At 64.7% G+C, this 26,600-nt stretch overlaps 1 protein-coding gene across 1 annotated transcript; it reads right to left on the minus strand.

Annotated features, from left to right (window-relative positions):
* Nucleotides 1-312: 312 nt before the first annotated feature.
* Nucleotides 313-25,848, minus strand: LOC128950519 (plasma membrane calcium-transporting ATPase 2-like; the record flags this gene model as incomplete). Its single annotated transcript, XM_054295388.1, is given in 25 exon segments — nucleotides 313-588; nucleotides 590-640; nucleotides 1,808-1,966; nucleotides 3,159-3,266; nucleotides 3,536-3,605; nucleotides 3,789-3,917; nucleotides 4,004-4,220; nucleotides 5,827-6,040; nucleotides 7,070-7,261; nucleotides 8,092-8,198; nucleotides 8,291-8,378; nucleotides 9,811-9,996; nucleotides 10,942-11,176; nucleotides 11,757-11,998; nucleotides 12,867-13,109; nucleotides 13,999-14,213; nucleotides 15,039-15,206; nucleotides 15,293-15,334; nucleotides 15,996-16,124; nucleotides 16,194-16,319; nucleotides 17,736-17,993; nucleotides 19,671-19,868; nucleotides 21,926-22,082; nucleotides 23,428-23,500; nucleotides 25,789-25,848. Coding segments are annotated over 23 exon segments (3,804 nt in total), but the record flags the coding sequence as incomplete, so codon positions are not given.
* Between the last annotated feature and the right edge of the window lie 752 nt (nucleotides 25,849-26,600).

Genomic DNA, 26,600 nt, shown 5'->3' on the forward strand with positions numbered 1-26,600 from the left:
GGAACCCAATTTGAGGGGGAGGTCCCCAATTTGAAGAGGGGGGGGGGGTCCCCAATTTAAAAGGAGGGTCCCCAATTTAAAAGGGGAGGGATCCCGAATCTGAGGGGGGGTCTCCAATTTAAAGGAGCCCAATTTAAGGGGGGGGATCCCCAATTTGAAGGGGGGGGGGTCCCCAATTTAAAAGGGGAGGGATCCCAAATTTGAGGGAGGTGTCCTCAGTTTAAAAGGGGAGGGGTCCCCAATTTTAAAAGGGGAGGGGTCCCCAATTTTAAAAGGGGGGGGTCCCCAATTTGGGGCGGATTTTTGGGGGACCCCCCCCCCGCTCAGAGCGAGGTCTCGAGGCTGTGCAGCCGCCCCGGGGGGGGGGCAGAAGAGCCCGGGGGGGGCGCGGGCCGCGGGGGGGGGTCTGTGGTTGTTGTTGCGATTTGGGGGGGGGGCGCGGATGGGCGGGGCCTCGCTCTCGGCGTCCGTGTCGTCGATCAGGGGGATGTCGCGGGTGTCCCCGAAAATCAGCTCGGCGTGGGGGGGCACCCCGAAAGGGCCCCCCCCGCCCACGATCAGCCCCAGGGGGGGCTCCGGCCGGGGCAAAGGGGGGGGGACCCCCCCCCAAATTGCTGCGGAAGGCGCGGACCACCCGCATCTGGGTGGGGGGGGGAGAGAATGAGAGGGGGGCACCCCAAAAAGATAGTGACCCCCCCCCCCAAAAAAATTTAAATGAAAAAAAGATATCTCCTCCAAAAGAAATCCCCCCCCCAAAAAATGCCCCCCAAAAAAATCCACCCCATAAAATCCCCCCCTAAAAAAAAAATCCTCCCCCCCCAAAAAATCCTTTCCCCAAAAAAATCCCCCCCCCTCCCAAAAAAAATCCTCCGTCCAAAAAAATCCTCCCTCCAAAAAATACCCCCCCAAAATAAAATCTCCCCCCAAAAAATCCCCCCCCAAAAAATCCTTTCCCCAAAAATCCCCTCCCCCAAAAAAGGCCCCCCCAAAAAATCCTGCCTCCGAAAAATACCCCCCCAAAATCTCCCCCCAAAAGTCCCCTCCCCAAAAAATTCTTTCCCCAAAAATCCCCCTCCCAAAAATCCCCCCAAAAAAATTCTCCCCCCAAAAAATCTCCCTCCCAAAAATTCTCCCCCCAAAATCCTTTCCCCAAAAAAATGCCCCCCAAAAATCCACCCCATCAAATCCCCGCCTAAAAATTTCCCCCCAAAAATTCCCCCCAAATAAATTTCCCTCCCAAAACCCCCCCAAAATATTCTCCCCCCAAAAAAAAATCTCCTCCCCAAAATAAAATATCCCCCCAAAAAAATCCCCCAAAAAAATCCTTTCCCCAAAAAACCCCCCCCCCCAAAAAACTTTCCCCCTCCCCAAAAATCTCCCTGGAATTTTCAACCCCGAATTGAGGAGGGGGGACACGTCAGAAATAGAAGGTGACCCCCCCCCAAAAAAATCCCCTCCCCAAAAAAATCTCCCCTTGAGCCCCCATTTCCCTCCGTTTACCCCAAAAATGCCCAAATTTGGATTTTCCCCCAAATTTCAGTGTTTTTCCCCAAATTTTGGGATAAAAATGGGAGAATTTTGGGGTCAGGAGACCCTTCCCCCAAATCCCTTGAACACCCCAATTCCCCCCAAAATCCTCCCCTAAAAGACCCCAAAACTCCCAATTTCCCCCCTGGGAATTCCCAAATTTTGGGATTTTTTTTCCCCAAATTTCGTGACTTTTCCCGAATTTTAAGATTTTCCCCTCAATTTTTGGGGTGAAGTAAGGAATTTTGGGGGGTGGGGTTATTTTGGGGAGGGGTCTCACCTGGGTCTGGATGCGGCTCAAGCCCCTGACCCACAGAACCTTCCCCCGGCGCAGCTCGGCCGCGTCCAGCTCGGCCTGGTCAGCGTGGCCGGAGCCCTCGGACCACTGACCGCCCGCGGGGCCGGGGCACTGCGGCCCCCCCGGGACACACACCAGCACCTTTGGGGACATTGGGGACACCTTGGGGACACTGGGGACACCTTGGGGACATTGGAGTCACTCCAAGGACAATGGGGTCAGTGGGGTCAGCGTGGCCGGAGCCCTCTGACCACTGACCGCCCGTGGGGCCGGGGCACTGCGGCCCCCCCGGGACACACACCAGCACCTTTGGGGACATTGGGGACAATAGGGACACCTTGGGGACACTGGGGACACCTTGGGGACATTGGAGTCACTCCAAGGACAATGGGGTCAGTGGGGTCAGCGTGGCCGGAGCCCTCAGACCACTGACCGCCCGTGGGGCCGGGGCACTGCGGCCCCCCCGGGACACACACCAGCACCTTTGGGGACATTGGGGACACCTTGGGGACACCTTGGGGACATTGGAGTCACTCCAAGGACAATGGGGTCAGTGGGGTCAGCGTGGCCGGAGCCCTCGGACCACTGACCGCCCGCGGGGGCCGGGGCACTGCGGCCGCCCCGGGACACACACCAGCACCTTTGGGGACATTGGGGACACCTTGGGGACACCCCGGGGTCAGTGTGGTCATTCTAGGGTCATTGGGGTCATTGGGGCCAGAGCCCTCTGGCCACTGACCGCCCACGGGGCCGGGGCGCTGCGGTCACTGGGGTCACACACCAGCACCTTTGGGGACAGGGGGACGCTGGGGACACACTGGGGACACACTGGGGACACTGCAGTCACTCAAGGGTCAGTGTGGTCATCAGGCTCTGGCCACTCCAGCCACTGACTGCCCGACGGGCTGGGACGCTGTGGCCCATGGGGTCACACCCTGGGACCTCTGGGGACATGGGGACACCTTGGGGACACTCCGGGGTCAGTGTGGTCATGGGGCTCCAGCCACTGACCACCCAAGTGGCCGGAGCACTGCGGGCACTGGGGTCACACCTGGGACCTTTGGGGACAGTGGGGACACCCTGGGGACAGTGGGGACAATGGGGGTCCCATGGGGTGGGGGAGGGGTCCCCATAGGTCAGGGGCTTCTGTGGGTGGGTGGGGGTCCTTTGGGCTCCCCAAGTTTGGGGGTCCCGTGGGTCTGGGGTCCCTGGATGAGGCTCCCGTGGGTCTGGGGGTCCCCAGGTGGGCGGGGCTCCCAGGGTGGGCGGGGTCTCCAGGGTGGGCGGGGCTCCCGGGTGGGCGGGGTCTCCCGGGTGGGCGGGGTCTCCGTACCTGTCCCCAGACGAGCTCCCCCACGCCCACGAAGAGGCACCAGAGCCACTGCTCCGCGCTGAGGGGGGAGCAGCTGAAGGGCTTCCCCCCGAACTGCACGATCAGCACCTGGGGAGGGGACAATGGAGGGGACATGAGGGTGACACACCACCCCGGACACCCCCGTGTCCCCACAATGTCCCCACAATGTCCCCCTGTGTCCCCATTGTGTCCCTATGGGGAGCAGCTGAAGGGCTTCCCCCCGAACTGCACGATCAGCACCTGGGGAGGGGACACAGGGGGACAATAGGGGGGACATGGGGGTCACACACCCCCCCAGACACCCCCGTGTCCCCGCAATGTCCCCACAATGTCCCCACAATGTCCCCGTGCCCCACCTGCACGGCGAAGGTGCCCAGGACGATGGCGCAGAAGATGGGGTTGGCGCAGACGCCCTCGAAGACGTTCCTGTGTGTCCCCATGTGTGTCCCCATGTCCCCACACATCCCCAGGTGTCCCCACATGTCCCCAGGTGTCCCCAGGTGTCCCGGTGCCCCACCTGCACGGCGAAGGTGCCCAGGACGATGGCGCAGAAGATGGGGGTGGCGCAGACGCCCTCGAAGACGTTCCTGTGTGTCCCCATGTCCCTACGTGCCCTCAATGTGTCCCCAAGTGTCCCCTGTGTGTCCCCAGGTGTCCCGGTGCCCCACCTGCACGGCGAAGGTGCCCAGGACGATGGCGCAGAAGATGGGGTTGGCGCAGACGCCCTCGAAGACGTTCCTGTGTGTCCCCATGTGTGTCCCCATGTCCCCACACATCCCCAGGTGTCCCCACACGTCCCCAGGTGTCCCCAGGTGTCCCGGTGCCCCACCTGCACGGCGAAGGTGCCCAGGACGATGGCGCAGAAGATGGGGTTGGCGCAGACGCCCTCGAAGACGTTCCTCTCGCCGTGCAGCTTGCGCGCGTTGAGCTCGTTGAAGAGCTGCATCAGCACGAACGTGTTGAAGATGATGGTGAAGTGCTCCGAGGGCGGCGCGTGCAGCGGGGCGGCGCGGCCGCTGTCGATGTCAAACAGCACCTCCCCTGTGGGGACACGGGGACAGGGCCATGGGGACACCCTTGGGGACATGGGGACACCCATGGGGACAGCGCTGCTCCGAGGGCGGCGCATGCAGAGGGGGCAGCACGGCCACTGGCAATGTCAAACAGCACCTCCCCTGTGACAGGGACACGTGGGGACATGGGGACACCCTTGGGGACATGGGGACACCCATGGGGACAGCACTGCTCCGAGGGCGGCGCGGCCGCTGTCGATGTCAAACAGCACCTCCCCTGTGACAGGGACACGGGGACAGGGGACACTTACACTTGTGGAGATATGGAGACACTCGTGGGGACACTCGTGGGGACATGACCATGGCTGTGGGAAATCATCCCCTGTGTCCATTGTCCCGTCCCCAGTGTCACTGACCAGTGAAGAGCAGGGTGAAGATGACCAGCAGCTGGTAGGGGCTGTGTCCCACCATGTCCCCATGGGTTCCCACCACGTCCCACCATGTCCCCATGGGTTCCCACCATGTCCCCATGGGTTCCCACCATGTCCCCATGGGTTCCCATGGATTTCCATGGGTTCCCACCATGACTGACCGGCGAAGAGCAGGGTGAAGATGACCAGCAGGGGATGTGTCCCACCGTGTCCCACCATGTCCCCATGGGTTCCCACCATGACTGACCGGCGAAGAGCAGGGTGAAGATGACCAGCAGCTGGTAGGGGTGTGTCCCACTGTCTCCCACCATGTCCCCATGGGTTCCCATCACCTGTAGGACCCCTCCCATGATGTCCCCTGTCCCCGTGACTGACTGGCGAAGAGCAGGGTGAAGATGACCAGCAGCTGGTAGGGCGTGTGTCCCACCATGTCCCACCATGTCCCCATGGGTTCCCATCACCTGGATGTCCCCATGACTGACTGGCGAAGGGCAGGGTGAAGATGACCAGCAGGGGATGTGTCCCACCGTGTCCTACCATGTCCCCATGGGTTCCCACCATGACTGACCGGCGAAGAGCAGGGTGAAGATGACCAGCAGCTGGTAGGGGCTGTGTCCCACCATGTCCCCATGGGTTCCCACCATGTTCCCATGGGTTCCCATCACCTGTAGGACCCTGTCTCCAGTGTCACTGACCGGCGAAGAGCAGGGTGAAGATGACCAGCAGCTGGTAGGGGCTGTGTCCCACCATGTCCCCATGGGTTCCCACCATGTTCCCATGGGTTCCCATCACCTGTAGGACCCTGTCTCCAGTGTCACTGACCGGCGAAGAGCAGGGTGAAGATGACCAGCAGCTGGTAGGGGCTGTGTCCCACCATGTCCCCATGGGTTCCCACCATGTTCCCATGGGTTCCCATCACCTGTAGGACCCTGTCTCCAGTGTCACTGACCGGCGAAGAGCAGGGTGAAGATGACCAGCAGCTGGTAGGGGCTGTGTCCCACCATGTCCCCATGGGTTCCCACCATGCTCCCATGGGTTCCCATCACCTGTAGGACCCTGTCTCCAGTGTCACTGACCGGCGAAGAGCAGGGTGAAGATGACCAGCAGCTGGTAGGGGCTGTGTCCCACCATGTCCCCATGGGTTCCCACCATGTTCCCATGGGTTCCCATCACCTGTAGGACCCTGTCTCCAGTGTCACTGACCGGCGAAGAGCAGGGTGAAGATGACCAGCAGCTGGTAGGCGGCGTGGCCCAGGATGTTGCGCAGCATGGTGCCCGACACCAGCGGGTGGTCGCGGCCGTAGGGCCGGCGCAGCAGCAGCGCCTCCGTGGGCGGCTCCGTGGCCAGAGCCAGCGAGGCCAACGTGTCCATGATGAGGTTCACCCAGAGCATCTGCACCGCCTTCAGCGGAGAGTCCTAGGACAGGTGGGACAGGTGGGACAGGTGGGACAGGTGGGACAGGTGAGCTCAGGTGAGCTCAGAGGAATGGGACAGGTGGGGACAGGTGGGCTCAGGCCAACGTGTCCATGATGAGGTTCACCCACAGCATCTGCACCACCTTCAGAAGAGAGTCCTGGGACAGGTGGGCACAGGTGGGCACAGGTGAGTTCAGAGCAATGGGACAGGTGGGGACAGGTGGGAGCAGGTGGGGACAGAGAGATGAGACAGGTGGGGTCAGGTGGGCACAGGCCAAGGTGTCCATGATGAGGTTCACCCAATGCATCTGCACCGCCTTCAGCGGAGAGTCCTAGGACAGGTGGGACAGGTGAGCTCAGGTGGGCACAGGTGGGCTCAGAGAAATGGGACAGGTGAGCACAGGAGGACTGTGTGACTCAGGCCCAGGTGACCCCACCTGTCCAGGTGAGCTCACCTGTGTGCTGTAGGTACCGGTGAAGGCCACAATGACCATTTCCCCCATGTCCCACCTGTCCAGGTGAGCTCACCTGTGTGATGCATGTCCCGGTGAAGGCCACGATGACCCCCCCTGTCCCACCTGCCCAGGTGAGCTCTCCCATGTCCCACCTGCCCAGGTGAGCTCACCTGTGTGATGCACGTCCCGGTGAAGGCCACGATGACCCCCCCGTCCCACCTGCCCAGGTGAGCTCCCCCATGTCCCACCTGCCCAGGTGAGCTCACCTGTGTGCTGCAGGTACCAGTGAAGTCCTCAATGACCTCCCCCATGTCCCACCTGCCCAGGTGAGCTCACCTGTGTGATGCACGCCCCGGTGAAGGCCACGATGACCATCCCCATGTCCCACCTGTCCAGGTGAGCTCCCCCATGTCCCACCTCCCCAGGTGAGCTCACCTGTGTGCTGCAGGTACCAGTGAAGTCCTCAGTGACCTCCCCCATGTCCCACCTGCCCAGGTGAGCTCACCTGTGTGCTGCAGGTACCAGTGAAGTCCTCAATGACCTCCCCCATGTCCCACCTGCCCAGGTGAGCTCACCTGTGTGATGCACGCCCCGGTGAAGGCCACGATGACGGCCACCACGTTGACGGTGAGCTGGAACTGCAGGAACTTGGCGATGCTGTCGTAGACGTTGCGGCCCCACATGACGGCCTTGACGATGCTTGAGAAGTTGTCGTCGGTCAGGATGATGTCCGAGGCCTCCTTGGCCACGTCCGTGCCCGCGATGCCCTGGGGGACATGGACAGGTGACACCCAGGTGGGCACAGGTGACCCCCAGGTAACCCTCAGGTGACCACAGGTGACCCTCAGGTGGCCACAGGGATGAGGAACCCATGGTAGATCCCCAAGGTGACACCAAGGTGACCCCAAGGTGACACCCAGGTGACCCTTCAGGTGGCCACAGGGATGGGGAATCCTGTGGTAGATCCCCAAGGTGACCTCAAGGTGACACCAAGGTAACCCCAAGGTGACACCCAGGTGAATCCCAGGTGACCACAGGGATGAGGAACCCCATGGTAGATCACCATCTAAGGTGGGTGAGGGGACAGGACAATGTCCGAGGCCTCCTTGGCCACGTCCGTGCCCGCAATGCCCTTGGGGACATGGACAGGTGACACCCAGGTGACACCCAGGTGGGCACAGGTGACACCCAGGTGACACCCAGGTGGGCACAGGTGATCACGGCAGGGCCCCAAGGTGACTCCAGGTGGGCAAGGGGTGACCCAAGGTGAGCCCAGGGATGGAGAGGGGATCCCCGTTTTGGGAGGGGGTCCCATTTTGGGGAGGGGTCTTATGAATCCCAATTTGGAATGGGGTTCTGGGGAGGTCCCAATTTGGGAGGGTTCTCCCATTTTGGGGAGGGGTCCTGTGGGACACATTTTGGGGAAGGGTCTCATTTCAGGGAGGGTTCTCAAGGGTCCCATTTTGGGGAGAGGTCCTATTTTGGGGAGGGGGTCCCATTTTGGAGAGGGGTGCCATTTCGGGGAGGGGTCCCGCTATGTGCGGAGGAGTTGCACTATTTGGGGAGGGGTCCCAGCAACTTGGGGAGGGGGCGTTACCATGGCGAACCCCACGTCGGCCTTTTTGAGGGCGGGGCCGTCATTGGTGCCGTCGCCGGTGACAGCCACGACCTGGCGCTGGTCCCCGATGGTGCTGTCGATGATCCCTGGGGACAGGGGGGGACAGGTGAGACCCCCAGACCCCCGAGACCCCCCCGGGACCCCCCCGGACCCCCGGGACCCCTCCCCAAATTCGCACCTTTCACCAGGGTGTGTTTGTCGGTGGGCGATGACCGAGCCAGGACCCTCAGCTTGGGCCACACCTTGTCCAGGCGCTCCTGCTCCACCTGGGGGGAACTGGGGGGGTGAGACCCCCGGAGACCCCCCTGGGACCCCCAAGGACCCACCAGGGACACCTCGAGACCCCCAGGGACACCTCGAGACCCCCAAGGACACTCAGGGGACACCCAGGGACCCCTCAGGGTCACCTGAACCCCCCCAGGGTCACCTGAACCACCCCAGACATCCCCACACACCTTGGCCAGGTGCTCCCGACCTACCTGGGGGGGGTGAGACCCCCAGAGAACCCCCCCAGAGACCCCCCCAGTGCCTCCCAGTTCCTCAGTGTCCCTGTTCCAGTTTGTCCCCAGTGTCCCCAATCCCTGTCCCAGTGCCCATCCCAGTGTCCCCAGAGTCCCCAGGGCCACCTCTCTGCGGTCGTTGCGGATGCGCCGGTTGAACTCCTTCCCCTCCAGGCACAGCCAGTGCCTCCCAATGTCCCCATCCCAGTGTCCCCAGTGTCCCCCAGTGTCCCCAGTGTCCCCCAGTGTCCCCCAGTGTCCCCAGTTCCCATCCCAGTGTCCCCAGTGCCCATCCCAGTGTCCCCAGTGTCCCCAGGGCCACCTCTCCGCGGTCGTTGCGGATGCGCCGGTTGAAGTCCTTCCCCTCCAGGCACAGCCAGTGCCTCCCAATGTCCCCATCCCAGTGTCCCCAGTGCCCATCCCAGTGTCCCCAGTGTCCCCAGTGTCCCCAGGGCCACCTCTCCGCGGTCGTTGCGGATGCGCCGGTTGAAGTCCTTCCCCTCCAGGCACAGCCAGTGCCTCCCAATGTCCCCATCCCAGTGTCCCCAGTGTCCCCCAGTGTCCCCAGTGCCCATCCCAGTGTCCCCCAGTGTCCCCAGAGTCCCCAGGGCCACCTCTCCGCGGTCGTTGCGGATGCGCCGGTTGAAGTCCTTCCCCTCCAGGCACAGCCAGTGCCTCCCAATGTCCCCATCCCAGTGTCCCCAGTGCCCATCCCAGTGTCCCCAGTGTCCCCAGTGTCCCCAGGGCCACCTCTCCGCGGTCGTTGCGGATGCGCCGGTTGAAGTCCTTCCCCTCCAGGCACAGCCAGTGCCTCCCAATGTCCCCATCCCAGTGTCCCCAGTGTCCCCCAGTGTCCCCAGTGCCCATCCCAGTGTCCCCCAGTGTCCCCAGAGTCCCCAGGGCCACCTCTCCGCGGTCGTTGCGGATGCGCCGGTTGAAGTCCTTCCCCTCCAGGCACAGCCAGTGCCTCCCAATGTCCCCATCCCAGTGTCCCCAGTGCCCATCCCAGTGTCCCCAGTGTCCCCAGTGTCCCCAGGGCCACCTCTCCGCGGTCGTTGCGGATGCGCCGGTTGAAGTCCTTCCCCTCCAGGCACAGCCAGTGCCTCCCAATGTCCCCATCCCAGTGTCCCCAGTGTCCCCCAGTGTCCCCAGTGCCCATCCCAGTGTCCCCCAGTGTCCCCAGAGTCCCCAGGGCCACCTCTCCGCGGTCGTTGCGGATGCGCCGGTTGAAGTCCTTTCCCTCCAGGCACAGCCAGTCGCCGCCGCCGCCCGCGGGGAGGATGCCGCACTTGGCGGCGATGGCGCGCGCCGTGTCCAGGTTGTCGCCGGTCACCATCCGCACCGTGATCCCCGCGCGCTGGCACTTCCGGATGGCCTCGGGCACCTGCCACACGCACCGTCCCCGTGCTGTCCCCCCGGTGTCCCCGCGGTGACACCCTCCTGTCCCCTCGGTATCCCCAGTGTCCCCGCAGTGCCACCCTCCTGTCCCCCCGGTGTCCCCATTTCCCCAAATGTCCCCCCATTTCCCCACCATGTCCCCATGTCCCCAGTCCCCCCACGTCCCTCATGTCCCCAGTCCCTCAAGTCCCCATTTCCCCCATGTCCCTACGCCCCCCCATGTCCCCTTTGTCCCCATTTCCCTCCATGTCCCAATGTCCCCCATCCCCATTCTCCCACCATGTCCCCAAACCCTCCCCACATCCCCTTTGTCCCAATGTCCCCATGTTCCTCCATGTCCCCCCATGTCCCCCCATGTCCCCTTTGTCCCCATTTCCCCCCATGTCCCAATGTCCCCACATCCCCACATCCCCATGTCCCCATGTCCCCTCCCCACCCCTCCCATGTGCTCATGTCCCAATGTCCCCCCATGTCCCCATTTCCCCCTCATGTCCCCATTTTTCTCCTATGTCCCCATGTCCCCATGTCCCCATTTCTCCCCCCTGTCCCCACATCCCCCCATGTCCCTACATCCTCCCATGTCTCCATGTCCCCCCATGTCCCCGCCGTGTCCCCGCACACCTCGGGCCGCACGGGGTCCTCGATGCCCACGATGGCGATGCAGGTGAGCTCCCCGACCACGTCCCCCCCGTGTCCCCAATGTCCCCCCCATGTCCCCATGCCCCCCATGTCCCCCGTGTCCCCACGCCCCCGTCCCCACCTCGGGCCGCACGGGGTCCTCGATGCCCACGATGGCGATGCAGGTGAGCTCCCCGACCACGTCCCCCTGTGTCCCCATGTCCCCCCCATGTCCCCACGCCCGCCATGTTCCCACAGCCCCCATGTCCCAATGTCCCAGATGTCCCCATGTCCCCCCCGTGTCCCCGCACACCTCGGGCCGCACGGGGTCCTCGATGCCCACGATGGCGATGCAGGTGAGCTCCCCGACCACGGCGGCCTCGTCGTCCCAGGGGGGCTCGGGCCGGGCGGGGAAGTCGCGGAAGGCGAGGGCGAGGGTCCGCAGCCCCCCGGCCGCCATCGGCTCCACCACGCGCCGCACCAGCTCCTCCCGCTCCGGCCCGCCCAGCGCCCGCGGGGCGCCCCCCGCGTCCAGCATCGAGGTGCACCTGGAGCGGGGGGGACAGGTGAGACACGGGGGACAGGTGACAGGTTACGGGAACCCCCCGCACATCCAGCATGGACGTGCACCTGGAGGGGGGAGGGACAGGTGAGACACGGGGGGGGACAGGTGAGTCAGGGTAGGGGGCTCAGGGGTCAGGGGGAGTCAGGGGAGGAGCGTTATGGGGGTCCCAGGTGGGTCAGAGGGAGGAGGTGGTTATGGGACCCCCCCAGGTGTCCAGGTGTGCCCAGGTGTGTGCCCCCCTCACCTGCGCAGCACCATCTCGGAGGCGCCCTTGCAGAGCAGCCTGTACCCTGCCCCTGCACAGGTGTGCGCCCAGGTGCCCCCAGGTGTGCCCAGGTGTGTACCTAGGTGCCCCCAGGTGTGTGCCCAGGTGTGTGCCTAGGTGCCCCCAGGTGTGCCCCCAGGTGTGCCCCCAGGTGTGTCCCTCTCACCTGCACAGCACCATCTCGGAGGCGCCCTTGCAGAACAGCGGGTACCGTGCTCATGGCCCTACCTGACCCTAGGTGTGCCCAGGTGCCCCCAGGTGTGCCCAGGTGTGCCCAGGTGTGTGCACCCCCCCTCACCTGCGCAGCACCATCTCGGAGGCGCCCTTGCAGAACAGCCGGTACCCCCCCTCGGGCCGGCGCGTCACCGTGCTCATGGATTTGCGCTCCGAGTTGAAGGTGAACACCTTGACCAGGTGCTCCTCGGGCACCTGCGCCCGCTCGGCCTCGGGGTCGCGGCCCAGCGCCAGCGCCAGCCCCAGCAGGGCACACTCGGTCTTGTTGCCCACGTGGCGAGGGAGGGCCCCGGGCGCCTCGGGGGGCTGCAAACGGGCACAGGTGAGGGGACAGGTGAGGGGGGCAGGTAAGGGGGACAGGTGAGGGGACAGGTGAGGGGGGCAGGTGAGGGGACAGGTAAAGGGGGCAGGTAAAGGGACAGGTGAGGGGGCGGGTAAAGGATGGGGGCAGGTAAAGGGGACAGGTGAGGGGGTGGGTAAAGGATGGGGGTGCCAGGTAAAGGGGCAGGTAAAGGGGGGACAGGTGAGGGGGGCAGGTAAAGGGAGTGGGGGCAGGTAAAAGGGGTGCGGGCAGGTAAAGGGCGGGACAGGTGAGGGGAGCAGGTAAAGGGGCAGGTAAAGGGTGGGGGGCAGGTAAAGGGAGCAGGTAAAGGGGGTGAGGGGGGCAGTAAACAGGGTGAGAGCACATAAAGGGGGCAGGTAAAGCGGGTCAGGGGGGCAGGTAAAGGGACAGGTAAAGGGGGTGGGGGAAGGTAAAGGGGGCAGGTAAAGGGCACAGGTGAGGGGGCGGGTAAGGGATGGGGGTGCCAGGTAAAGCGGGCAGGTAAAGGGGGTGGGGGGAGGGCAAAAAACTCCCCTATAATCCCCCCAAAACCCCCCCCAAATCCCCCCAATTCCCTTAAAACCCCCCCAGATCACCCCAAATTCCCCCAAAATCACCCCCAGACCCCACCCCAGACCCCTCCCAGTGCCTCCCAGTGCTCCCAGTTGGCCTCACCAGTATCCTGCTGGTGTAGGCGCTGTTGATGGCGATGGCCTGGGCCCATAACCCCCTCAAAACCCCCCCAAACTCCCCCCAGATCGCCCCAAACCGCCCTAGACCCCTCCCAAATCCCCCCCAAAATCACCCCCAGACCCCTCCCAACCCCTCCCAGCGCTCCCAGTTGCCCCTCACCAGTATCTTGCTGGTGTAGGCGCTGTTGATGGCGATGGCCTGCGCCAACAGGTCGAGCGTGGGGGGCGCCAGCGCGGCGGCGGCCGGGGGGCGGCTGAAGTGCGACCCCCCCACGAAGGCCTGCACCACCGTCATGCGGTTGGTGGTCAGCGTGCCCGTCTTGTCCGAGCAGATGGCCGTGGCGTTGCCCATGGTCTCGCACGCGTCCAGGTGCCGCACCAGGTTGTTGTCCTTCATCATTTTCTGGGGGGGAGAAGGGACGGAATTTGGGGGAAAATGAGAGAGAAATGGGGAAAATGGGAGGAATGGACATGGAGGGACAAATGGCCAAATGGCCAGATAAACAAAGGGACACAGAGGGACAAATGGACATGGAGGGACAAATGGCCGGACGGACAAATGGACGTGGAGGGACAAACGGACATGGAGGGACAAATGGCTGGACGGACAAATGGACACGGAGGGACAGACGGCCAGATGGACAAATGGCCATGGATGGACAAATGGACACAGATGGACAGATGGGCAGCTGGACACGAACAGAGTGATGATGGTGAAATGGACACAGAGGGACAAATGGACACGGAGGGACAAATGGACATGGATGAACAAATGTCCAGATGGACAAATGGACATGGAGGGACAAATGGACATGGATGAACGTATGGACATGGAAGGACAAATGGCTGGATGGACAAATGGACATGGGTGGACAAATGGCTGGATGGACAAATGGGCATGGAGGGACAGACGGCCAGCTGGACACGAACAGAGAGATGATGGAGAAATGGACATGGATGGACAAATGGACATGGATGCACAAATGGACACGGAGGGACAACTGGCCAGCTGGACACAAACAGACAGGTGATGGACAAATGGACACGGATGGAGAAACAGACATGGATGGACAAATGGACATGGAGGACAAATGGACATGGATGGAGAAATGGACATGGAGGGACAAAGAGACACAGATGGACATGGACGGACAAATGGACACGGAGGGACAAACAGACATGGATGGACGGATGGCCAGCTGGACACGAACAGAGAGATGATGGACAAGAGGATGTGGGTGGACAGCGGCCAGACAGACAAACGGACACAGACAGACACCCCCCCAGCCCACCTTGACGGAGTAGGCCAGCGAGATGGTGACGGCCAGCGGGAGCCCCTCGGGCACGGCCACCACCAGCACGGTGACGCCGATGATGAAGAACTTGACCCAGTACTGGACGTAGACCGGGGCGCACTCGGCCAGCCAGGGCCGGCCCTGCACCACGAAGGTCTCGATGACGAAGTAGAGCACGAGGATGATGACGGTGATGGCCGACATGGCCAGGCCTGCGCGGGGACACGCTCAGGACACGGTCCCACAAAAGGTCACCGTGTCCCTGTCACCCCGTTCGGGGACACTGAACCCTCTGATGTGCGTGCTGGCTTGGGTCAGTTTAGCCTGGTTTGTCCTTCTTGGGGACAGCTGTGTCCTTGTCCTCACCTTGTGCCTGATGTCCCCACCCTCAGGACATGGTCCCCACCAAAAGGTCACCATGTCCCTGTCACCCCATTTGGGGACACTGAACCCTCTGATGATTGTGGTCACTTGGGTCAGTTTGGCCTGGTTTGTCCTTCCTGGGGACACTCTGTGCCCTGTGCCTGATGTCCCCACCCTCAGGACACGTCCCCAACCCTTTGTCCCCTCAATGGGGACACCCAATGCCCCAGTTGGGTCACTTTGCCCTGCAGGACCAATTTGTCCTTCTTGGGGACACCTCGGGGACATGTTCCTGGCCTGCAGGGTGCCACCGCACTCAGGACACATCCCCCCAAAAGGTGGCCGTGTCCCTGTCACCCCGTTTGGGGACACCGAACCCTCTGATGATTGTGGTCACTTGGGTCAGTTTGGCCTGGTTTGTCCTTCTTGGGGGGACACCTATGTCCTTGTCCCCACCTCGTGCCTGATGTCCCCACCCTGTACCTGATGTCCCCACCCTCAGGACATGTCCCCAACCCTTTGTCCCCTCATCTGGGGACCCCAATTTGCACTGTCACTTTGACCTGTGGCCCGATTTGTCCTCGGGGATGTGTCCCCAACCTGCCCACAGTGTCCCCACCCCTCGGGACACGTCCCCAACCCTTTGTCCCCTCATTTGGGGACCCCAGCCCCACCTGCCTTCCCGATCTGCACGGCCAGCTGGGTCAGCTTGGCCTGGAGCACGGACTTCTCCTTCTTGGTGCCACCTCGGGGCCGTGTCCCCGCGCCATCGGCCGTGTCCCCTCCCTCGGCGCTCTTGAGCGGCTGCATCTCCATGGCCACCGCGCCGTCCTGCCGCTTGCCTGGGGACACCGGCCACGTGGCAGGGGGACGAGGAGGGGACACGGGGAGGGGGCTCTGGGCTTGTCCCCACCCGACCCCAAAGCACCTTTGGGTTGTGGGGTGTCCACGGCGCCATCCTGGGGCTTCCCTGTGGGACAAACGGGGGGTGGGGACACCCCGAAATGTGACCTGGGGCGGGGGGGGGGGGGGGGCAGGGAGAGGCCCCGGGGTGGGGACAGGGCAGGGGGGTGGCACTGGGGGGGGGGGGGGGGGAGTGGCAGTGGTGGCACTGGTGGGGACAGGGATGGGAGGGGGGGGGTACATGGGGACAGAGGGGACAGGGGGGTCTGGAGCCCTTGAGGACAGAGGGGACAGAGGGTCTGGAGACCCTGGGGACAGAGGGGACAGAAAGTCTGGAGATCTTGGGGACAGAGGGGACAGAAGGTCTGGAGACCTTGAGGATCCTGGAGACCTCTGGAGATCTTGGGGACAGAAGGGACAGAGGGTCTGGGGGCCTTGGGGACCCTGGAGACCTTGGGGACAGAGGGTCTGGAGGCTTTGGGGGCAGAGGGGACAGATGGGGACAGAAAGGCCTGGAGCCCTCAGGGACATGGGAGAGACTTGGGGACAGAAGGTGACAGATCCCACAGGGTCACCAGCCACCCACGGCGCCACCAGTGCCACCTCCCATGGGGCCACCAGCCACCCACGGTGCCACCCAGCGCCATATTCCTTGGGGACAGCGCCAAGCAGTGCCATCCCCTTGGGGACACCCCAGCGCCAGCGGCCACCCCCAGGTGTGGTGTCACCTTTCTTGTCCTTGCCGTCGTCCTCGTCGTCCCCCGCGGCGCCCAGCAGGGTGAAGATGATGCCGCTCTGCGAGTTCACGCCCACGGCCGTCACCACCATCCTGCCCGAGCCCTCCATGACGTGGGTGCCTGGCGGGGACACGGCGGTCACGGCGCTGTCCCCCCGGTGTCCCCCGGGTGTCCCCAAACGTCCCTCACCCGAGAGCAGCAGCGGGTCCTTGTCCAGGGACTTGCGCACGTGGTCGCTCTCCCCGGTCAGGGCGCTCTCGTCGATCTTGAGGTCGTTGCCCTGGATCAGGACCCCGTCGGCCGGCAGGAGGTCACCTGTGAGGGGACAGGGCCACCGCGGTGTCACCCGGGTGTCCTGGGGTGTCCCCAGACTAGGCGTTGGGGCTGTGTCACCACGGTGCCACCAGAACTCTGTGGTGTGTCCTGGTGTCCCCTGGCGTGTCCCCAGACCAGGTGTTGGGGCTGTGTCACCACAGTGTCACCAGAACTTTGTGATGTGTCCTGGGGTGTCCCTGAAGTGTCCCTGGACCAGGTGTCAGGGCGGCGTGACCAGGACCTTGTGGTGTGTCCTCGTGACCCCTGGGGTGTCCCTGGACCAGGCATTGGGGCTGTGTCACCACGGTGTCACCAGAACTTTGTGGTGTGTCCTGGTGACCCCTGGGGCTGTGTCACCACAGTGCCACCAGAACTTTGTGGTGTGTCCTGGTGACCCCTGGGGTGTCCCTGGACCAGGTGTTGGGGCTGTGTCACCACAGTGTCACCAGAACTTTGTGGTGTGTCCTGGGGTGTCCCTGAAGTGTCCCTGGACCAGGTGTCAGGGCTGTGTCACCATGGCGTGACCAGGACCTTGTGGTGTGTCCTGGTGACCCCTGGGGTGTCCCCAGACCAGGTGTTGGGGCTGTGTCACCACAGTGTCACCAGAACTTTGTGGTGTGTCCTGGTGTGTCATGGAGTGACCATGGACCCTGTGATGTCCCCTGGGGTGTCCCTGGACCAGGTGTCAGGGTTGTGTCACCACAGGGTCACCAGAACTTTGTGATGTCCCCTGGAGTGTCCCTGGACCAGGTGTTGGGGCTGTGTCACCATGGCGTGACCAGGACCTTGTGGTGTGTCCTGATGTCCCCTGATGTCCCTTCGTGCGCTAATGGGTGCAGGGACACAAAAGGACACGAGGATGGGGACACAGTGATGGCATCGGGATGGCGATGGTAACACAAGGGTGGGGACAGGATGGTGACACAGGGACTGGGACAGGAATGGGGACATGGGATAGCATCGGGGTGGGGACAGGGGATGGTGACACAGAGACTGGGACAGGAATGGCATCAGGATGGGGATGGTGACATGGGGATGGGGACAAGAATGGCATCGGGATGGGGATGGTGACACAGGGACGGTGACATGGGGATGGGGACACAGGGATGGGAACAGGAGATGGCATTGGGGTGGGGACAGGGGATGGGGACACAGGGCTGGGGACAGGAATTGCATCAGGATGGGGATGGTGACACGGGGATGGGGACAGGGGAAGGGGACAGAGGATGGGGACACTGGGATGGGGACATGAATGGCATCAGGATGGGGATGGTGACATGGGGATAGTGACAAGGGATGGACGCGGCAGTTGAGATGTCCCCAAGAGACGCCATCAAGATGACGACACGCAACCCCACCACAACCCCACGCTCTCCGTCCCCGCCGTGTCCCCACCCTTCCCTTTGTGCCACTCACCGTACTTGACCTGCACGACGTCCCCCACCACCAGGTCGGCCACGGGCACCTGTGCCAGGCGTCCCCCGCGCAGGACGGCCACGCGCTGCTCGCGCTCCAGGCGGCTCTGCAGCCCCCGGAACTGGCGCTCCTTGCTCCAGTCGTTGGACGCCGTCACCAGCACCACGCAGGCCACCGAGAGCAGGATGGCCGCGCCCTCGATCCAGCCGGCCTCCGCCTCGCCCTCGTCCTCCGCGCCCCCCGACGCCTGCCCGCACGCTGGGGACGCGGGACGGAGGTGTCACATGTGGGGACAGTGGGGACACCCGTGGGGACGCGGGACGGAGGTGTCACATGTGGGGACAGTGGGGACGGAGGTGTCATACGTGGGGACGCGGGACGGAGGTGTCACATGTGGGGACAGTGGGGACGGAGGTGTCATACGTGGGGACACGGGACGGAGATGTCACATGTGGGGACAGAGGTGTGACATGCGGGGATATCGGTGACACGTGTGGGGACATGGGCGACACACGTGGGGACAGCGGGACGGGGTGTGACACGTGTGGATATCGGTGACACAGGTGGGGACATTGGCGACACACGTGGGGACAGCGGGGATGGAGGTGTGACACGTGGGAACAGTGGGGACGGAGGTGTCATACGTGGGGACAGTGGGGACGGAGGTGTCACATGTGGGGACAGAGGTGTGACATGCGGGGATATCGGTGACACAGGTGGGGACATGGGCAACACACGTGGGGACAGCGGGATGGAGGTGTGACATGTGGGGACAGCAGGGACGGAGGTGTCACATGTGGGGACACATGTGGGGATATCGGTGACACATGTGGGGACAGTGGGGACGGAGGTGTGACACGTGGGGACAGTGGGGACGGAGGTGGGGACAGCGGGACGGAGGTGACACATGTGGGGACAGCGGGGATGGAGGTGACACACGTGGGGTTATCAGTGACACGTGTGGGGACAGCGGGGATGGAGGTGTGACACGTGGGGACATTGACAACACAGGTGGGGGCAGCAGGGATGGAGGTGTCACATGTGGGGACAGTGGGGACACACGTGGGGACAGCGGGACGGAGGTGTGACACGTGGGGACAGCAGTGACACACATGGGGACAGTGGGGATGGAGGTGTCATGTGTGGGGACATCAATGACACACATGGGGACATCGGTGACACACATGGGGACATGGGCGACACATGTGGGGACAGTGGGGACACATGTGGGGACAGCAGGGATGGAGGTGTCACATGTGGGGACAGTGGGGACACATGTGGGGACAGCGGGATGGAGATGTCACACGTGGGGACATCGGTGACACATCTGGGGACAGAGGTGTCACACATGGGGACATCGGTGACACATGTGGGGACACGGGGGACAGAGGTGTGACATGTGGGGATATCATTCCCACACATGCAGACATACATGGGCAACACATGTGGGGACATGGGCGACATGGGTGACACACATGGGGACATGGGGACAGAGATGTCACATGTGGGGACATGGGTCACACACAAGGGGACACACGGGGATATGGGTGACACATGTGGGGACAAGGGTGGCAAACATGGGGACATAGGGGACAGAGGTGTGACACGTTGGGACACATGAGGACATGGGAGACACATGTGGGGGACATGGAGCAGAGGTGTCACACGTGGGGACATGGGTGACAAACGTGGGGACACCAGTGCCACGTGCAGGGACATGGCCAGGGGGTGTAGGGGACTCAGGATGGGGATTTGGGGACACGGGGATGGCAGCGAGATGGGGACAGGCGGTGGGGACACAGGGACGGGGACATGGGGACAGCAGATGGGACACAGGGCAGGGGATGGCACCGGGACGGGGACACAGGGACGGGGACACGGGGGTGGCAGCGGGACGGAGACACGGCGCCAGGGCCGTGGGGACAGAGGCGTCACCTTCATCGGCGGCGCCGGGGGGCGCGTAGAAGGACAGCCCGAGGGACACGAGCGCGGCCACCTCCAGGATGACGAGGGTGACGTCCTGCAGCGCCTCCCACACCAGCGCCGCGAAGCTCTTGGGGCGCCGCGGGGGGATCCAGTTCCGGCCGAACGCCCGGCGGCGGCGCTCCAGCTCCGGGGGAGCCTCGGACAGCCCTGGGGACACGGCTGTCACCCCACGGCCACCCTGGGGACACCCCGACAGCCCTGGGGACACCCCTGTCACCCCACGGACACCCTGGGGACACCCCTGTCACCCCCATGACACCCTCAGACAGCCCTGGGGACACGGCTGTCACCCCATGGCCACCCTGGGGACACCCCGACAGCCCTGGGGACACGGCTGTCACCCCATGGCCACCCTGGGGACACCCCGACAGCCCTGGGGACACGGCTGTCACCCCACGGCCACCCTGGGGACACCCCTGTCACCCCCATGACACCCTCAGACAGCCCTGGGGACACGGCTGTCACCCCACGGCCACCCTGGGGACACCCCTGTCACCCCCATGACACCCTCAGACAGCCCTGGGGACACGGCTGTCACCCCTATGGCCACCCTAGGGACCCTCAGACAGCCCTGGGGACACGGCTGTCACCCCACGGCCACCCTGGGGACACCCCTGTCACCCCATGACACCCTGGGGACACCCCTGCCACCCCCATGACACCCTCAGACAGCCCTGGGGACACGGCTGTCACCCCACGGACACCCTGGGGACACCCCGACAGCCCTGGGGACACGGCTGTCACCCCACGGCCATGCTAGGGACACCCCGACAGCCCTGGGGACACGGCTGTCACCCCACGGCCACCCTGGGGACACCCCTGTCACCCCCATGACACCCTCAGACAGCCCTGGGGACACGGCTGTCACCCCACGGCCACCCTGGGGACACCCCTGTCACCCCATGACACCCTGGGGACACCCCTGTCACCCCCATGACACACTCACACAGCCCTGGGGACACGGCTGTCACCCCATGGCCATGCTAGGGACACCCCTGTCACCCCCATGACACCCTCAGACAGCCCTGGGGACACGGCTGTCACCCCATGCCCACCCTGGGGACACCCCTGTCACCCCCATGACACCCTCAGACAGCCCTGGGGACACGGCTGTCACCCCACGGCCACCCTAGGGACCCTCAGACAGCCCTGGGGACACGGCTGTCACCCCATGGCCACCCTGGGGACACCCCTGTCACCCCCATGACACCCTCACACAGCCCTGGGGACACGGCTGTCACCCCACGGCCATGCTAGGGACACTCCTGTCACCCCCACAGCCACCCTGGGGATCTCTGGGTGGTCTTGGAGGGTTCTGGGGGTCTGAGGGGGGATTTTGGGGGGTCCCGGTGGGTTCTGAGGGGTCCCGGTGGTTTTGGGGGGTCCCGGTTGTTTCTGGTGGATCCCGGTGGGTTCTGGGGGGTCCTGGTGTGTACTGGGGGGTCCCGGGGGGGTCCTGGTGGGTTTGGGGGGTCCCAGGTGGGTCCCGGTGGGTTCTGGGGGTCCCGGTGGGTCCCGGTGGGTTTAGGGGGTCCCAGGTGGGTTCTGGGGGGTTTGGGGGGTCCCAGGGGGGTCCCGGTGGGTTTGGGGGGTCCCGGTGGGTTCTGGGAGGTCCCGGTGGGTTCGGGGGGGTCCCAGGTGGGTCCCGGTGGGTTCTGGGAGGTCCCGGGTGGGTCCCGGTGGGTTCTGGGAGGTCCCGGTGGGTTCGGGGGATCCCGGGTGGGTCCCGGTGGGTTTAGGGGGTCCCGGTGGGTTCTGGGGGGTTTGGGGGGTCCCGGGTGGGTCCCGGTGGGTTTGGGGGGTCCCAGGTGGGTTCTGGGGGGGTCCCGGGTGGGTCCCGGTGGGTTCTGGGGGGTCCCAGGTGGGTTCGGGGGGGTCCCGGGTGGGTCCCGGTGGGTTCTGGGGGGTCCCGGTGGGTTCGGGGGGGTCCCAGGGGGGTCCCGGTGGGTTCTGGGAGGTCCCGGTGGGTTCGGGGGGGTCCCGGTGGGTTCGGGGGGGTCCCAGGTGGGTCCCGGTGGGTTCTGGGAGGTCCCGGTGGGTTCGGGGGGGTCCCGGGTGGGTCCCGGTGGGTTTGGGGGGTCCCGGTGGGTTCTGGGGGGTTTGGGGGGTCCCGGGTGGGTCCCGGTGGGTTTGGGGGGTCCCAGGTGGGTTCTGGGGGGGTCCCGGGGGGTCCCGGGGGGCTCGCGGCGCTCGGGGGGCGTTACCGTCGGTGGGGGAGGTGCGCAGGCGGCGGCAGAGCCCCGGGACCCCCCCCAGGTCCCGCTGCAGCCTCAGGAGCGCCTCGGAGCCGCGGAGCTCCATCAGCGCCCGCAGCTCCGGCAGCGCCAGCCCGAAACCCCCCCCGGCGTCCCCCATGGCGGCCTGGGGACAGGGGACAGTGTGGGGACAGGGGACACTGCTGGGGACAGGGGACAGCATGGGGACAGGGACAGTGTGGGGACAGGGCTGGGGACAGGGGACACTGCTGGGGACAGGGACAGCGTGGGGACAGGGGACAGCGTGGGGACAGGGCTGGGGACAGGGGACACTGCTGGGGACAGGGGACAGCGTGGGGACAGGGACAGCGTGGGGACAGGGACAGCGTGGGGACAGGGATGGGGACAGGGGACACTGCTGGGGACAGGGACAGCATGGGGACAGGGACAGCGTGGGGACAGGGATGGGGACAGGGGACACTGCTGGGGACAGGGGACAGCATGGGGACAGGGACAGCGTGGGGACAGGGGACACTGCTGGGGACAGGGATGGGGACAGGGACAGGGGTGGGGACAGGGAACACTGCTGGGGACAGCGTGGGGACAGGGACAGGGATGGGGACAGTGTGGGGACACTGCTGGGGACAGTGACAGCGTGGGGACAGGGCTGGGGACAGGGGACAGCGTGGGGACAGGGCTGGGGACAGGGGACACTGCTGGGGACAGGGGACAGCATGGGGACAGGGACAGCGTGGGGACAGGGGACACTGCTGGGGACAGGGATGGGGACAGGGACAGGGGTGGGGACAGGGGACACTGCTGGGGACAGCGTGGGGACAGGGACAGGGATGGGGACAGTGTGGGGACACTGCTGGGGACAGTGACAGCGTGGGGACAGGGCTGGGGACAGGGGACAGCGTGGGGACAGGGCTGGGGACAGCGATGGGGACAGAGATGGGGACAGGGGACAGCCATGGGGACACCACTGGGGACAGTAATGGGGACAGGGCACAGCAATAGGGACAGCGTGGGGACAGGGGACAGCGTGGGGACAGCGATGGGGACAGCGATGGGGACAGAGATGGGGACAGGGGACAGCCATGGGGACACCACTGGGGACAGTAATGGGGACAGGGGACAGCGTGGGGACAGGGGACAGTGCTGGGGAACACGACTGGGGACAGAGGAAAAGGGATGGGGACAGGCCTGGGGACAGCGCTGGGGGTATGGCTGGGGACATGGAGACAGCGCTGAGGCCACCAATGGGGGCCTGGGGACAGCGCTGGGGACATGAGAGCAGCACTGGGGACAGCACTCAGGGTTTGGGGACAGGGCTGGGGACAGGGGGACAGCGCTGGGGACAGCACCGGGGACACATCAGAGCCGGGGGACACCGAGCACAGCATGAGGACAGCAATGGGGACAAGGGACAGCAATGGGGACAGGGATGGGGGACAGGGGACAGCAATGGGGACAGGGATGGGGACAGGGCCAGCGCCACCGGCCCTCACCTGTCAGCGCTGGCGGGGCCTGGGGGGGGTCTCGCCGGGGGGGGCCCGGCCGCCCCCCCTGTCCGGGCCACACCTGGGGACAGCGGGGACACCTGAGGGGACAGCGGGCATGGCCCCGCCCCCCGGGGACACCGGTGACCACCAGTGACCACCAGGAACTCCCCGTGTCCCAGTAAATCCCAGTTCCTCCCAGTAAATACCAGCTGCCCCAGTCCCTCCCAGTTTCTTCCCAATAACTCCCAGTCCTCCCAGTTCCCCCAGTTTTCCCAGTTCCCCCCAGTCCCTTCCAGTTCTTCCCAGTCCCTCCCAGTTCCCCCAGTAAATCCCAGTTCTCCCAGTCTCTCCCAGTGTTCCCAGTCTTCCCAGTTCCCCCCAGTAAATCCCAGTTTTCCCAGTTCCCCCCAATCCCTCCAGTCCTTCTCAGTGCCTCCAGTAAATCCCAGTTCCCCCAGTTTTCCCAGTCCCCCCCAGTTTTCCCAGTTCACTCTCGCTCCGCCCAAGCCACGCCCCTCCTGTCCATCCCACGTTTTCAGCCAATCAGTGCCCGTGCCCAGCGCCGAGGCCCCGCCCCCGGCCCTGCGGCGGCGCGCGCGGACTGCGCCAAATGGAGGGCGGGGCCTCGCGGCGGGGGCGGGGAAAACAGCATCCATATATGGAAAAAAACACGCCCACCACGCGGGAAAACCAACGCCCCCGTGCAGTAAACCCCGCCCACAGCGGGGAAAGCCCCGCCCACAGCGCGGCACAGCTGGGCACACGTGGGCTCCCAGTAAATCCCAGTAAGTCCCAGTTTGCTCAGGGAGCCCCAGCCAGCCCCACCGTCCCCAGCAGCTCACGGCTCTGCCAGTGCTCCCAGTATGTCCCAGTTCACCCAGTGAACCCCAGTAACCCCCAGTGCTCCCAGTATGTCCCAGTTCACCCCAGTAACCCCCAGTGCACCCAGTGAACCCCAGTGTCCCCAGTAACCTCCAGTAACCCCCAGTCCACCCAGCGAATCCCAGTAACCGCCAGTAACCCCCAGTGCTCCCAGTAACTCCCAGTACATCCAGTTCACCCCAGTAACCCCCAGTAACTCCCAGTAACCCCCAGTGCTCCCAGTAACTCCCAGCACCCCCAGTAACTCCCAGTGCTCTCAGTATGTCCCAGTTCTCCCAATGAACCCCAGTAACTCCCAGTACATCCAGTTCACTCCAGTAACTCCCAGTTCACCCAGTAAATCCCAGTAACCCCCAGTGCCCCCAGTAACTCCCAGTTCACCCCAGTAACTCCCAGAGCCTCCAAGGAACTCGCAGTTGCTGCTCACACCTGTCCCTGACACACCTGGACACACCTGGCACACCTGTCCCTGACTCCTGCACACGTGTGTGCCCCAAGAACAGCTGGGCACAGCTGTCCCCAACACACCTGGTCACACCTGGCCCTGCCACTTGGACATCTCTGACACACCTGGTCACAGCTGGTCACACCGATCCCCACCACACCTGGCCACCGCTGTCTGTGACACCTGGACAGCCCTGACACACCTGGACACACCTGGCCACCTTTGTCCCCACCACGCCTGGTCACACCTGGCCCTGACACCTGGACATCTTCGACACAGCTGGTCACACCTGGCCCCACCTGGCCCTGATATCTGGACATCCCTGACACACCTGGACACGCCTGGCCCTGTCACACCTGGACAACCCCAACACAGCTGGACATCCCTGACACACCTGGAAACACCTGGTCACACCTGGCCACCCCTGTCACACCTGGACACACCTGGCTGTGTCACACCTGAACACACCTGGTGACACCTGGACATCCCTGACACACCTGGACAACCCTGTCACACCTGGACGTCCCTGACACACCTGGACACACCGGCCCTGTCACCCCTGGCCACCCCTGTCACACCTGGCCACACCTGGACACACCTGGCCCTGTCATGCCGGGCCACACCTGGCCCTGACACACCTGGTCACCCTGTCACACCTGGACACACCTGGTCACCCGTGGCCACCCCTGTCCCCCCCACCCGTGGCCACCCCCGTCCCTGTCCCCGCACATCCGTGTCACCGTGTCACACCTGCTCACAGCTGTCCCCACCACCCCTGGCCACCCCCCCTCCCCCCCCCGGCCTCACACCTGCCCAGGTGCCCCCCCCCGCTCTCTCCCCCCTCCCCCCCGCCCCCCCAATCCCCCCCTTTCCCCCCTCTCCCCCTCCCCCCCCCGCGTCCCCCCCCCTCCCCCCTCCCGCAGCCCCGCGCGCTGCCCCCTCCCCCCGCCCCTCCCCCGCTCCCCCCGCGCCCCCCCCGGTACCGAAACCCCCCGGAGCCCCCCCGAGCCCCCCCGGCCCCGCGGGCCCCCCCCCGGTACCGGTCCCGGCCCATCGGTCCCGGCGCTGCGGCGCTGCCGGAGGCGCTGCGGGCCGGGGGCGGGGCCTGCGGGGGGCGGGGCTGGGGAGGGAGGCCACGCCCACTGGGTGGGAACCCGCACCCCCCCCCATACCCACCCCCCCCACTCCGTCCGCGATGTCGCTGGTGGAGACCACCGGGGGTTGTCACCTCCCCTTTGTCACCTCCCCTTTGCCCTTTGTCACCTCCCCTGTGCCACCCCCTCAGTGTCACCCCCCGTGTGTCACCCCCATCGTGTCACCCCCCCTGTCTCACCTGTCCCCCCCCCCCCCCCAGGGTGTCACCTCGGTGTCCCCGTCCCTTGGAGGGCCAGGCCACCCACCCGGGGGACACGCGGGGGACACAGGGGGGACACGGGATAGGGGGACAGGGAGACGTAAGACACAGGGATGGGGGACAAGAGGGACAGAGGGTGTGGGGGCACCGGGGACAGTGTCAGCTCAGGGGACATCCCCTGTCCCTTGCCTGTCCCCATCCTTGACCCCATCCTGTCCCTGTCCCATGCTTGCCCCCATCCCTCTCCTGTCCCCATCACTGTCCCATCCCTGTCCTGTCCCTGTCCCATCTCTGTCACACCCACATCCCTGTCCCATCCCATCTCCATCCATGTCCCCATCCCTGTCCTGTCCCATCCCTGTGTCCCCATCCCCGTTCTATCCCCATCCCTGTCCCATCCTTGTCCCTGTCCCCATTCCTGTCCCCTGTCCCATCCCTGTCCTTGTCCCATCCCTATGCCCCATCCCTGTCCCCATCCCCGTCCATTCTTTGTCCTCA

The sequence above is a fragment of the Melozone crissalis genome, unplaced genomic scaffold, assembly GCF_028551555.1.
Source record: "Melozone crissalis strain CALT ecotype California unplaced genomic scaffold, PUWL_Pcris_2 ptg000692l_1, whole genome shotgun sequence".
NCBI classification, from domain to species: Eukaryota; Metazoa; Chordata; class Aves; order Passeriformes; family Passerellidae; genus Melozone; species Melozone crissalis.